General features: G+C 44.1%; 1 protein-coding gene across 1 annotated transcript; it reads right to left on the bottom strand.

The window, feature by feature from the left end:
• Positions 1 to 240: 240 nt before the first annotated feature.
• CLEC4F (C-type lectin domain family 4, member F) lies at positions 241 to 12,379 on the bottom strand. The gene is made up of 6 exons (XM_006862991.1): positions 12,319 to 12,379; positions 11,516 to 11,632; positions 8,507 to 9,628; positions 1,911 to 2,062; positions 917 to 1,035; positions 241 to 391 (listed from the first exon to the last, which is right to left on the bottom strand). The coding sequence occupies exons 1-6, from the start codon at positions 12,377 to 12,379 to the stop codon at positions 241 to 243; spliced, it is 1,722 nt and encodes a 573-aa protein (XP_006863053.1).
• Between the last annotated feature and the right edge of the window lie 1,914 nt (positions 12,380 to 14,293).

The raw sequence follows: 14,293 nt of genomic DNA, 5'->3' as shown, positions 1-14,293 counted from the left end.
AACCAGTCCAAGCAGAAGAGAGTGGTGACTGTCACAGAGACAAACAAGCACAAAGCTTTTGTTCATTCAACAAGTATTTATTGAGGGCCTGCTGTCTGACAGGCCTATGCTGGTTTCTCAGGGAGATACAGAGATGAAGTCAGAAATACAAAAGGCAAGTGGAAGGTCCAGAGAACAAGTTGACTCATGGAGTTCCCAAGGCATCATGGGAGAGGAAGACCCCTCAGCTCGACCCTGCCTTTAGGCCACACCCTGGCCCATGGACTTCTTGCAGACCCAATGGTAGGCGGCACTACAGTCCATGTCATTCCACTTCTGCTGAATATGGACACAGTCTTCAGTCTGCCCATTATTGTGTCGCCAGTTGTCCGGCTGGTTGTTCTCCCAAAACCTGAAAACCAAAGGCTTTATTCAGCTAGCTAAAGGAAATGGCCCTTCCCATGCTGGGACATATGAAGCTAAAACAACATGGGTCCCAATCCCTTTTGGGCCCAGAATGGGAAGAACCCTCAGCTACTGAGGATCCTGGGATATGGAGAAGCTGCAAATTGGGAAAAGGAGAGAGGTTATGGGCCCTCACTTTTAATCCCACCCAAAATTCACACTCAGACCTCTTCAGATGGAGCCCTTTGCAAACAGACCTGAGCAGGCAGAAAAAAAAAAGTATGGGTGTGGGTGAGACAAGAAGATTCACTCACAGGCTTCCTGCCAACTCCAGATCCAGGACCTGTACCTCCTGCCACTCCTCTGGGAATGGATCCAGCTGACCATCACACTAAGCCTGTGTGTCTATGCACATGTATGCATGCACACATGCAAGCACACATCCACATCCACACTTCTTGATCAATGACACACACACATGCACACAATCAGGATAGAAATGGCACAGTGCCTCAGACAGCACTGGACTCACGTTCTACTCTGGAAGGCACTGAACTGTGTCCCATCTATCCAACGCCAGGAGCCCTCCGTGCCCTTGTCAGTGAGACCAATCCAGTGGTAAGAAGTGCTCGTAAACTTTGTCAGAAAGGTCTGTAAAGAAAAGGCAGAGTTACTGACAACAGTGTATAAGGAGCTGGTTCTCCATGTAGTATGGAAGAGGAGTCCATGCCATTCCCTCCCTGGTAACAGGGCCATGAAGTCCACTTCTCTGAATCAGGGGCAAACCACCCAAATTATTTCATAATCTACCCCAGATCTGCAGTCAAGCCCACGTTATTTGTCCCTAGAAAGTCTCAGCCCTTCATGGGGGATGTGGCTTTACTGGGAGGAGACAGATCTGGTCACAGCTTATTAACATGTGTTTTACCAAGTAGCACACCCTTTGATAGACCTAGAAAAGTCCAGGAGAGCCACAAGGGGTGGGCAGTTTAGTTATTTGAATTGGTCCTTTTATAATCCCAACAAGTTCTGATGAGGAATCTTGACAGATGGGTCACCCTGGGACTATAATGCCTTTGGTGGTCCTCAACCACATATATGTATATCTGGCCTTCCCAAGAAGCCTGTGTCTCCTGCTCACAGGCTTTCCATGGCTATTGAATTAACAGACATTAAAATCAAGATTACTGACTAGATAGGGTTTCTGAGAAGAAATGATGAGGTATGCTTCCCAATACTTTATTGGTGTCACTCTCAGCTCCACTTCCCTTTGCCCTTCCTCCCTGCTGCTATCAGTTGATCTCTGAATATTTCCCGTATGCACCGAGGACTTTGGAGTTTGTTGTCAGGACTTCTACCTCCAGTGCAAGATGCTCATAGGAACTCATAAAATATCTGCTCCCTGACTGATAGAGGAGACATAGAAGTCTCTGTCGTGTCCTCTCTAAGAGGGGGATGTCCAAAGCACCAAAGTCTCTTATCGCATACAAAGTCCATCAGAACCACCCCAGTCTCTCAGTTCTGACCTGCTCTTCTTCAGATGTCACTGATGCGAGGTGGGCTCCCTGGGACACACAGAATGCTTCAGCCTCATTCCAAGATTTCTTGTCATGAGAAAAGTAATACAGGCTGTTGCTGTAGGCCTCCCAGCCTTTCAGGATCAGCTGGAGAAGTTGATCTGGACAGAGATTGCATAGGAGAGGGAACCAGGCTAAAGGTAGATGTCTGAAGCTGACCTTCCTGATCTCTCTGGAGCTGACCACTGAGATTCAAAATCCTGTGCAATCCTTGACACCCAGTTCTCCAGGAACAAAAGGGTCATACCCCCACCCCATTACCTAACACTCCAGGGAGCAGCAGCTCCAAGGCAGGGGCTCAGTCACCCTTGGGACACTCAGACACGGTGACACCCAGACAACAGTCTATTTTGAGATTCATGCTTTCTGGTCATTCCACCCTCTTTTCCAACTCATTGCTTTCACCTTATTGCCCTTTCCATCTCAAATCCTGCCATCTTATTGGGAGATTTTACATCCATCCCATTGCCTCACTCATTTCCTTGATTTCATCTCCATCCTTTTCAGTTGTCCACACCTATCATCATACCTGAGACTTTGTTATTGCCTTGTCTACCTCACCTCACAATTCCCATATTCTAACAGCCCACACTACCGCTTGTCTGTCAGTTTGTCATACTGTGATGGCTTGCATGTTGCTGTGATTCTGAAAGCTACGCCACGGGCATTTTAAATACCAGGAGGGTCACCCATGATGGGCCGGTTTCAAATGAGCATCCAGATGAAGACAGAGTAGGAAGAAGGAGAGATGGACTACTTCTTATTTATTTAGTCATGGAAACCTTATGAATAGCTGTGCCAAGCTGTCAGCACCAGAATATTGAATATTGAAACATAATGAACAGCACCAGAAGGTTGTCAGATACAGTTCCAGAAGATGAGCCCCTCAAGTTGGAAGGCACTCAAATATGACTGGGGAAGAGCTGCCTCCTCAAAGTGGAGCTAACAGTGATCACCCTAATGGAGTAAAGCCTTTGGAACCTACATTTGCTGATGGGCCACAACTCAAAATAAAGAGAAATAATTGTAAACATCCATTAATAATAGGAAAGTGGAATGTATAAAGGATGAACTTAGGAAAATTGGAAATTGTAAAAAGCGAAATGGAATGCATCCATATCCTAGGCATTAGTGAGTTGGAATGGACTGGTATTGGTCATTTTGAATCTGACAATCACATAGTTTACTACACTGGGAATGAAAAATTGAAAAGGAATGGCATCACACTCATTATTGAAAAGAACATTTCAAGATCTGTTTTGAAGTACAGCACTGTCTATGATAGGATAATATCCATAAGCTACAAGGAAGACCAGTTAATGCCACTATTATTCAAATCTAAGCATCAACCACTAAAGCCAGTGTGATGAAATTGAAGAATTGTACTAAATTCTTCAGTCTGAACTTGATCAAACATGCAATCAAGATGTATTGATAATTATTGGTGATTGGAATGCAAAGGTTGGAAACAAAGAGAAATGAACAGTAGCTGAAAAATATGGCCTTAGTAATAGAAACAATGTTGTCAATCACATGGTAGAATTTTGCAAGGCCAATGACTTCTTCATTGCAAATACCATTTTTAAACACCATAAATGATGATTACACACATGGACCTCATCAGATATAATACACAGAAATCAAATTTACTACATGAGTGGAAAGAGACAATGGAAGAGCTCCATATCATCTGACAAAACAAGGCCAGGGAAGACTATGGAACAGACCACCAATTGCTCATATGTAAGTTCAAGCTGAAGCTGAAGAAATTCATACAAGTCAATGAGAACAAAATATGACCTTGAACATATCCCACCTGAATTTAGAGATCATCTGAAGAACAGATTTGATGAATTAGACACTAACAATAGAAGACTAGAAGAATTATGGGATGACATCGAGAACATCATACAGGAAGAAAACAAAAGATCATTAAGATAAGAAATAAGGAAAAGGACAAAATGGATGTCAGAAGAAACTCCATGTTCTCCAGCATAGAGATGCTAAAGCAAATGGAGGAAATACAAGAGCTGAATTGAAAATTTCAAAAGTCAGCTCGAGAAGACAAAGTCAACTATTATAACAAAATGTGCAAAGACCCGGAATTAGAAAGACAAAAGGAAAGAACAAGCTTAGCATTTCTCAAGCTGAGGGAACTGAAGAAAAACCTCAAGCCTCAACCTGCAATATTGAAGAATCCTATAGGCAAAATATTGAATGATGCACACAGCATCAAAATAAAATGGAAGGATCACACAGAGTACTGCATCAAAAATAAATGGTCCATGTTCAATCATTTCAAGAGGTAGCATGTGATCCAGAGCCAATGATAGTGAAGAAAAATCCAAGGTGCATTGAAGGCATTGGCAAAGAACAAGGCTGTAGGAATTGATGGAATGCAAATCGGAACATTTCAACAAACTGGTTTGGACTGGAAGCACTCACTCATCAACACCAAGAAATTTAGAAGGCAACTACCTGGCCAACTGACTGGCTGAGATCCATATTTGTGCCTATTCCAAAGTAAGGTGACCCAACAGAATGTGGGTATCATTAATCGGACAGTATCATTAATAGTGCATGCAAGTAAAATTACACTAAAGATAATTCAAAAACTGCTACAACTGTTCAGAGGTTCAAGCCTGAATCAGAAGAGGACATGGAATGAGGGATACCATTGCTGATGTCAGATAGATCTTGGCCAAAAGCAGAGAATACCAGAAAAAATGTTTACCTGTGCTTTATTGACTATGCAAACGCTTTCGATTGTGTGGATCATGACAAGCTATGAACAACATTGCAAAGTATAAGTATTCTGGAACACTTAATTGGGCTTATAAGGAACCTGTACATAGACCAAGAGGCAGTTGTTTGAACCGAACAAGTGAATACCAAATGATTTAAAATTGGGAAAGGTGTGCACCAGGGTTGTATTCTTTCACCATATTTATTCAATCTGTATTCTGAGTAGATAATCTGAGAAACTGGATTATATGAAGAAAAACATGGCTTCAGGACTGGAGGAAGATTTATTAACAACCTGCAATATGCTAATGATACAACCTTGCTTGCTGACAACGAAGAAGACTTAAAATACTTACTGATGAAGATCAAAGACCACAGCCTTCAATATGGGTTGCATTTCAACGTAAAGAAAACAAAAATCATGTTTGGTAAAGTCAGCGAAAAAGAGTAGGGATTGACACAGTGGCAGCAACCATGAGCTCAAACATAACAGCAATTGTAAGGATTGCACAGGACTGAGCAGCGTTGTTTTGTTATGCATAGGTCCCTATGAGTAGGAACCAACTCAACTGCACCTAAGTAAATGAATTCCCCATAAAGATTCAACTCTGAACCAAACTCCCTGCTATCAAGTCAATTCTGACACATAGCAACGCTATACAGGGCTTTCAAAACTGAAAATCTTTACAGGAACAGACAGCTTCATCTGTCTGTTTAAAACTGGTGGTTTTAAACCACCAACCTTGTGGTTAGAAGCCCAACGCTTACCCAATAGCACTACCATAAATAATGCTCTTGTTAAGTTCTGTGGAGCAGTTTCCAACTCAGAGCGACCCTGTGTAGAGTTTCTGAGGAGCAGCTGGTGAGTTTGAACTGCCAACCTTGCAGTTCAAACAACCTTGCAATCCAGTGCTTTTCTTCATATAATGTTGTTGTTGTTAAGTGCCATCGAGTCTATTCCAACCCATAGCGACCCTGGATAGGGTTTCTGCAGAGCAGCTGGTGATCTTGAACCACCGACCTTGCAGTTCAAATGGCTTTGCAGTCTGGCACATTAACCCACAGCGCCACACCACAATACAGCCTAGGAAATCCTATGGGGAAGTTCTACTGTGTCATATATGCTGTTGTTACGTGCCATCGAGTCCATTTCAACTCATAGCAACCCTGTATAGAGTTTCGGAGGCTATAAATCTTTGCAGGAGCAGAAAGTCTCATTTTTCTCCTGCAGAATGAAACATTGCATGGTCCTCCCCCATGATCACGATAATAGATTGCAGATAGGACCATCATGATCCGTAGAGTTTTCACTGACTGATTTTTCAGACAACCACCACCAGAACTTTTTTTTCTAGTTTAGAGCCCTTCCACATCTAGTCTGTGTCTCTCCAGGACTACCTATCTTTTCAGCCCAGTGGTTTTCAAATTGTAATTGCCATTCCATTGTTGTTGCTGTTGTTGTTATGTGCCATAGAGTTAGTTCCAACTCATGACAACCCTGTACAGGATTTTCAGGGAACAGCTGCTGGGTTTGAACTGCCAACCTTGTGGTTAGCAGTCTAATGTTTATCCTGCACTGCCACACCAGGACACCCTTCCATTGTTGTATGCTGTCAATCAAGTCTGTTCTGACTCATAGCAAACCTACATAGGGTTTCCAAAAGCAACTGGTGGATTTTGAACTGCTGACCATATGATTACCAGTTCAGTGCTTATTCTACAGTACAATACCAGGACTCTCCTTTCCATCAGGGGATGTAAATTGATTGTATGTGAAGGTTGAACAATGAATAAGAAAGAAGGTAGAAGAATTGATGCATTTGAGTTATGGTGTTGTAGAAGAATATTGAAAATACCTTGGATTGCTAAAAGTATCTACAAATCTGTCCTGGAAGAAGTACAACCAGAATGCTCCTTAGAAGCCAGAATGATGAGATTTCGCCTCTCATACTTCAGACTTACATCAGAAGGGACCTGCCCATGGCGATGGGCATTATGCTTGGGAAATTGGAGAGTCAGTTAAAAAGAAAGAGTAAATGGAAAGGGGCTAAGGACTGGGGGGGGGGGGGGGGGAGGCTTATGGGGGACACCCTTGGGTGGGGGGGGGGTGCAGGCTTACAGGGTACACCCCTTGGTTGGGTGAGGATGCATGGACGGGATGGTAACTATGCCAATGAAATGATAGATGATGGAATGAATGTAAAGCTAATGTATCTCCCATGTAGACTATCACACAATTCACAATAAAACATTAAAAAAAAAGAAGAAGAATAAACCCCCAATAAGATGCATTGACACAGTGGCAGCAGCAGTGGGCTCAAACATAACAATTGTGAGGATGCTGCAGGACTGAGCAGTGTTTTGTTGCATTGTGTATAGGGCGGTGATGAGTTGGAACTGACTCAATGGTACCTAACAATAACTGTTTTAGTGGGTAGTGACAAACTCTTGTGTTCTTAAGAATAGTATGTAGAATAGCAGAGTGAGTTTATGTGGTTAAAGTTTTGTTTTTAAAAACATGTATATATAGACAGATACATAATTTTACTGGATCACAGTGTAAAATGAATTTCTGGCTATGGTCAAGTTCAAAGCAGTTTGAAGGCCACCATGCTGGTCCCTACCGATTGTCCTTTCAGCTTTGTGCTTCAGCAAGCTGTTTTCTCACATGTTGTTGTTGTTGTTTTGTGCTGTGGAGTCGGTTCAGACTCATAGTGACCCTGTATAAGGTTTCTGAGGCTGTAAACCTTTACGGGAGCAGAAAGCCTCATCTTTCTCCAGCGGTACCTCTGGTAGTTTCGAACTGCTGAGCCTGAGGTTCGCAGCCCAATTTGTAACCACTATGCTACCAGAGCTCCTTGCTGTGCATTATAGTCAAGGTTTAAATGGACTAATTCACTGGGAAGCAAATATTATTGTCCCCATTTTTCAGATGGGCTCTGAGAAGGTAAGCACCTTGGTCAAGATTGGTATTGCTGTGGAATGTGGGAAGAGTCAAAAATACGTTGCCTGTCCCCACTAGCTATGTTCCCACTAGTGATATCTGGCACTAAGAGCTCACATTGTCCTTACTCTATCTCTTCATCACATAGATTTTGTTTCCCAAACAAAAGAGATTTTTGTGGAGCGATCATAAGCCCCTTGAGAACTTACACTGTCTCCACCACTTCCCAGACATTCAAACCAAGCCAAACCTACTACTATCTGGTGAATTCCAACTCACAGCGACCCCACGTAGGGTTTCTGAGACTGTAAATCTTCATAGGAGCAGACAGCCTCATCTTTCTCACCCGAAGACCTTAGAAGTCAATTTCATTAGATTTGGGCCTCCAACCACCACCCACAGGAGTCCTAGTGTGACACTGTGGGTTAATGAGCTGGACTGTTAATGAGTTTGAACTGCTATGTTGGCAGTTTAAAACTCACTAGCTGCTCCTTGGAAACCCTAAACAGGGTGGCTATGGGCAGAACCGACTTGATAGCATTTAACAACAACAACCATCCACAAGGAGCTCTGGTAGCATAGTGGTTATGAGGCAGGCTGCTAACCTCAAAGTCAGCAGTTCGAAACTATCAGCTGTTTCATGGGAGAAAGATGAAAGATGAGGCTCTCTACTCCTGTAAAGACTTACAGTCTCAGAAACCCTATGTAGGGTCACTATGAGTCAGAACTGACTCCACTGCACACCACCACCACCCACACTCCTTCCCAGAAAGGCCACGTACTGAGGTAAGAAAAGAGATTAAACAGTCTTTAAAGACGCTACCCTCCCCAGCTGCACCCCTTGCCCACCACTTACTTTGAAGCCTTTGTTGCTGCTCCTGAGAAGTAAAGGCCTCCTGGAGTGCCACAAGGCGGTTCTGCTTCTCCTGGATTTGGGCAGTGAGAGTTTTGGTGTTCCGTAAGTCACCTGTGAGCCTCTGGATCTCAGCATTGGCTTTCTGCAGGCTGCTTCTTAGGGTCTGGGTCTGGGCATTTAAGGCCGCAGTTCCCCTCATGCTTTGTCTTAAAGTCTTTATCTCGCTGGTGGCATTTTTCCAGTGATCATTTAACACCTGAACCTGAGAATTTAAGGCATTGGTGACTTTCAGTTCTGCTTTTAATTCTTCAAGCTGAGCATTTGTCTGCTCCAGACTGCTCTTTGCTATTTGTCTCTGGGTGGTAGCTTTTTCCAAATCCATCTTTATTGAGTGAATCTCATCCCCAGTCCTTTCCAAACCACCTTTTAGTAGCTGGACCTCTGCACTAGTCTTCTCTAAGCTGCCTTTCACAAAGGTCTGGATGTGGGAATTTGCAGAATCTGCACTTTGTAGACCTCCCTTAAGCTTCTGGATCTCAGCATTGACCCCTTCCAAACCACTTCTTAAAGCCTGACTCTGGGTCCTTAAAACATTGACACTGCTCAGATTGCCTCTTAAAAGGAAGATCTGAGCATTAGCATTTTTTAAACTACTGTTTGCCAACAGGGTCTGAGCATTCACCATTTCCAAGCCAGCCTTTAATATCTGAATGTTCATACTGGCATTTTCTAAACCTCTGTTTAGCATGTGGAGCTCAGTAGTGGTGTTTTCGGAGTTGCTTTTTAAGAACCTCTGGGTCTGGGAGGTTAGAGCATTTGCCTTTTCCAGATCTTCTTTGAGCCTCAGGATCTTAGCATCGACCCCCTCCAAGGAACTCCTTAGCATCTGGGTCTGGAGACTCAAGGTGTTGGCATCTGTTAGCTCTCCTTTTACCATCTGGATGTCAGCATTGGCATTTTCCAAGTGACTGCTGAGCATCTGGAGCTGAGAACTGATATTGTCCACATTGCACTTCAACATCTGGATCTCTACACCCCAAGTGCTAGAGTTCTTCACTTGATCTTTCAACATCTCGATAGATTCTTGCACCTCTGCCACCTTGAAAACATGGTGGTAGGGTCCTGTAGGAGAGGAAATGGGCATGTCAGTCAAAGAGGACCATTATATAGGGGTTTCTCAAAGGCCAATGAGAGACTTCTCAAGATTTCCAAAGGGAAATGTATACTCCACAGCCCTGAGAACTCCTCCAGTATTCTATTGTTCACTCATCCTCCCTGACCCTGAGGATGGACCACCTGACAATATAGCTATCATACATGGACTATGGGTCTGAAGGGTTGAAATATTTGCCTACTCTGAACTCACTATAGTGTGGCACTATAGGATCAGTACTGGACTGCGAACCACAAGGTCGGCAGTTCAAACCCACAACTGCTCCTTTTGAAACCTCTATAGGGTCACTATACAGGTTCCTGTATACAGGACCTACACAGGATCACTATGAGTCTGAACTGACTCAACAGCACTTAACAACAACAACATAAACCACCAAGAGTCATGCTGATATGGCTTAGTTTCCCATTGAAATTGAATTTGACAATAGCTCCTTATATAACTTAGAGCTGTTGACATTTAATTCCACTAAAATTTTACCATTAGATGGGTCATTATTGAAAGAATAGACATGACTAAAACTGAAATTTAGGCCTGCAATGTATTTGTTCACCAAACATGGATACTCTTGATTCACCATTGTTGTTGTTGTTAAGTGCCATGGAGTAGGTTCCAACTCATAGCCAAGGCTTTAAATCTTCAAGGAAACCGAAAGTCTCATCTTTCACCCACGGAGTAGCTGGAGGGCTCAAAATACAGACCTTGTCTCAATCCAGTGCTTATTATATGGAGCCACCATGCCCCTGATTACTACTTTCCAAAAATCATATGAATATGAATATGGAGATGGAGTGGCGCAGTGGCAGCATCAATGGGCTCAAACAGCAACGATTGTGAGGTTGGCCTAGAATTGGGCAGTATTTCATTCTGTTGTGCATAGGGGCACTATGAGTTGCTACCGACTTGATGGCACTTAACAACAACAAAAATCATGAAGACTACAAATATTTACATTTTCCAATCTCAAATTCCATGAAAGAGGGATTATAAAAGGCCTGGTGTGGCACCATAGGATAAGCACTCAAGGCTGGTTTGAGCTGCAAGTTCAGTGTTTCAAACTCACCAGATACTCCTTGGAAACCCTATGTAGGGTCGCTATGAGCTAGTACCAACTAGACTAGAAGGCACTTAACAATAACACTACATTTGTTGGTGAGAAGGATGGTATTTTCATTTTCTGTGATGGTGGTGATAGTTTCACAGCATGTACATACATTTGTCAGAACTCATCAGATTGTATACTTTAAGTACGTGCATTTTATTATGTGTCAATTACACTTCACAAGAGCTCTTTAAAAAAACAAAATATTCTGTGAGGACAGGGGAAGCCATTAATGGACTTGAGGGGGTGAGAGAGGATTGTTCTAGAGTCTAATCAACTCAATGCCCCAGCTCCCTTCCAGCCCCCTGCCCCCACCCTAGTGTGGCTCACCTTCTAGATCCACAGGCAGTTGCCCAGTGTTGTTGCCTTCCGGATCCATGGCTTGAAACTCTTGTAATGAGGTATCTGCAGGTCTTTGGTGCTGTCGAGCTAAAACATCCCATTCTTGGTCAGCACAAACTCTCAGTTCTGGGTCTAGGGGAACAGGCTGTCCCACCCCCAATTAGGGTTCCAGAAGGAGGGAGTTGGCACCAAGGCTCCTTTTGGAATTTTGCCTCATGGAGTCTCAATTCTGGGGAGATGTCGCCCCTTGGACAGACCTTTGGTCTTAGGAAAGGTCTGGGACTGGAGGTAGAGTTACCCTCTGAGAACAGAAGGCACAGAGGATGTGTGTCTTGGTCACTTTGGGGCATTTATGCAGAAATAAGAAGCTTTGAGTCACTTAGGAACTTACCCACAACAAAGAGAGCCACAAGGGAGGAGACCAAGGTTACAACCATTAATATCAGGACCACCAGGACAAACCTTGGCATTTTGGACACTGCAGGGGTCATTGCCTCAGAATCCATGCCTGCAGGGGACAAGAGTGTACCATATTACCTGGGCCATCTGCCATATTGATCATGCAGGATGCTTATAGAAAAAGAAAGCAAGGTACCTCGAAATGCTCCTGAGGACTGACTATGGGTTCATTTAGCCACACAAAGTGGTCTTGACAGTACCATTCTCTCAGAAAGGGGAGGAGGGCTCAGGTGCACAGGGCACAGAGCCCGGCACAGGGGAGAAGTAAAAGTTTGGTTTAAAAGGAGAAAGGGAGGCAGGAGCCCTGACTCTGGATCCTGGTGTAGACTAGCTCAGGGATCCTGACCAGAGCAAGATTCAGTCTTTTGAGGCTGCCGAGGTGGGATTCATGAAATATGAAAAAGTGCTTTTCTCTTAAAAGGTCAATCCTAAGGCTTAGGTCCTAAGTCTTCTGGGGCTGGGTACTGGGAAATCTCCTTAACTGAAGAGAGGTCTCATAGGCCAATCCAGTATACAGAGCTGGGATTCAAAGCCAGGTCTGTCTGAATTCATGGTTCACCACATTCTTTTGCCAGGTTGTCATCTCCAACCTAGGAGATGGAGAGGAGTCTAGAGAGATTCTTGCAGGGAATAAGTTTCCCCATCCTTAGTCTGTTTGCTCTAGAGGCAGGGAGAACTATAAGCTGAGGTCTGTGGGACGGTAGGGGGCTGGGTTCAAACAGTCCTAATTCTCACCTCTGGGATGCAGAGAGACACACTGATTGTCTGTGCAGAAATAGGCCTTGGTTCCATCCATCTCTCCTTCCTCCATCCCTCAGTGCTGCTACCTGCCCTTCAAAGTGGCCGTCACTGGACCAGCAGCAATTGGAAGCAAACCTGAGACGTTGCCAGATTTATATACTCCTGATGTAAGTGATTGCCCCTCCCCTGCTGAGTCTGTAGAAACCAGACTCAGGGGCCCCTCCTCTCCAGGGCTCCAAGGCGCCATCTGCTCATAACCCCTATTCTCTTCCGCTTTCATTAGCATATCCCCCTCCTGTTAGGGTAAGGCGACAGGAGGGAAAGATCAGTAGCAGCAGCAGCAGGAAAAAAATCAACAAAACATAAAAAGAAAATAAAAACTCCACATACAAAGGACAGCGGGGCAGAATGTGGACAAGAGATAAAAAATTTTTTTAAATCTATCTCCTAGTGCAGGATATAAAGAAAAAAAACGATTTCCTTGTGCATCCAGAACCCAGAGAAGTTTATGAACCCTTCCTCTGTATTCAGCTACACTGCAGGATTTGTTAACCACTAGCTACCTATTAACCTCATCCCCTTCCCCACCCCCCACCCCAACCAATAAGCAGTTTTCAGGGTTCTATTTTTTGAAATCTAGTGGAATGGCCTCTTCAGTTTAACCCCTCATTATAAAAACACCTTGGGCTGTGAGCTTGGAAAAGGGCTTTGCCGTCTATGACACACCTTCCGCAGGTGTTTTCCCATACTTCAATGTTGTTGTTGTTGTTGTTGCTAAGCACCTTCAAGTCGATTCTGACCCATAGTGACCCTGTAAACATTTCCAAGGAGCAGCTGGTAAGCTTGAACCTCTGACCTTGCAGTTTAAACGACTTTGCTGTCTGACACATTAGCCCACAGTGACACAGACCTCTTTAATACTGTATTATATGACTTCCTAGTCTTCTGTAGCTCAACCTGGTATCATTGTTGCTCCCACCATCCCAGTCTCTGTCACATCCAACATAGCTCCCAAACACTAACCTCTGCCCTAAAGTCACAAACTCATCTTTTCTCTTCCCCATGAGCTGGGACCAGCTTTGCAGAGAAAGCATCCTGTGACTGGGACTGACCCTTCATCCTAGCCCCAGCCCCATCCCAGATAAGTAAAAAGAGGTCACAGTGGGTGGGCATGGTGGAGGGGGGGTGGTGCCTGGGTCAGTAACTCATTGCCCACTCAGACCTCACAACTGGCATTACAGGAAAGGCCCACCTTGATCTGAGATCTTGCCTTTAGTCGACTAAAGTTGATCAAGTTCTCAGGGACTGTAACTCAGAAGAAATTATAACTAAGACAGGGCCAATGTGTTGCTTTTCCATGAGACCCAGAACTTCAGGGGGTTTCTGTGGTGTGGGGGGTTTAAGAGTAAGAAAAGATGAAAGTAAGGCAGCCATAGGGCAATGCCAGGAGTTGTGCTGAACTGATGTCCCATCCCCACAACAGGGACGGCCAGTTGCACAGAACAATGTTTCCAATAGTTGGTTAAGGATCCCCACCCAAAGTCAGTTCTGGAAATAGTGGCAGATTCCTGCGACTTGGTAACCCTCTTATTACTTCACAAGGTTACAAACATTGAAATGGGTCACATATTCTTTAACTTATAAAAGTCTAATTACCTATCAGCTCCCATTTCATCAGCAACTCATTTGTAAATGGTCAGCTGTTGCTTGTTGTTGTTGTTAGGTGCCATTGAGATGGTACCAAATCATAGTGGCCTTATGCACAGCAGAATGAAACACCGCCCGATCCTGGGCCAACTTCACTACTGTTGCCACGCTTGAGTCCACCAATGCTGCCAATTAGCCAATCCATCTTGTTGGGGGTCTTCCTCTTTTTCTCTGACCCTCCACCTTACCAAACATGACATCCTTCTCCTGTGACTGGTCCCTCCTGACAATGTATCCAAAGTATGGAAGACGAAGTATGCAG

Source organism: Chrysochloris asiatica, unplaced genomic scaffold, assembly GCF_000296735.1.
Source record: "Chrysochloris asiatica unplaced genomic scaffold, ChrAsi1.0 scaffold00052, whole genome shotgun sequence".
NCBI lineage: Eukaryota > Metazoa > Chordata > Mammalia > Afrosoricida > Chrysochloridae > Chrysochloris > Chrysochloris asiatica.
The sequence above is the reverse complement of the archived record's forward strand: the minus strand, read 5'-3'. Positions and strand labels throughout refer to the sequence as shown.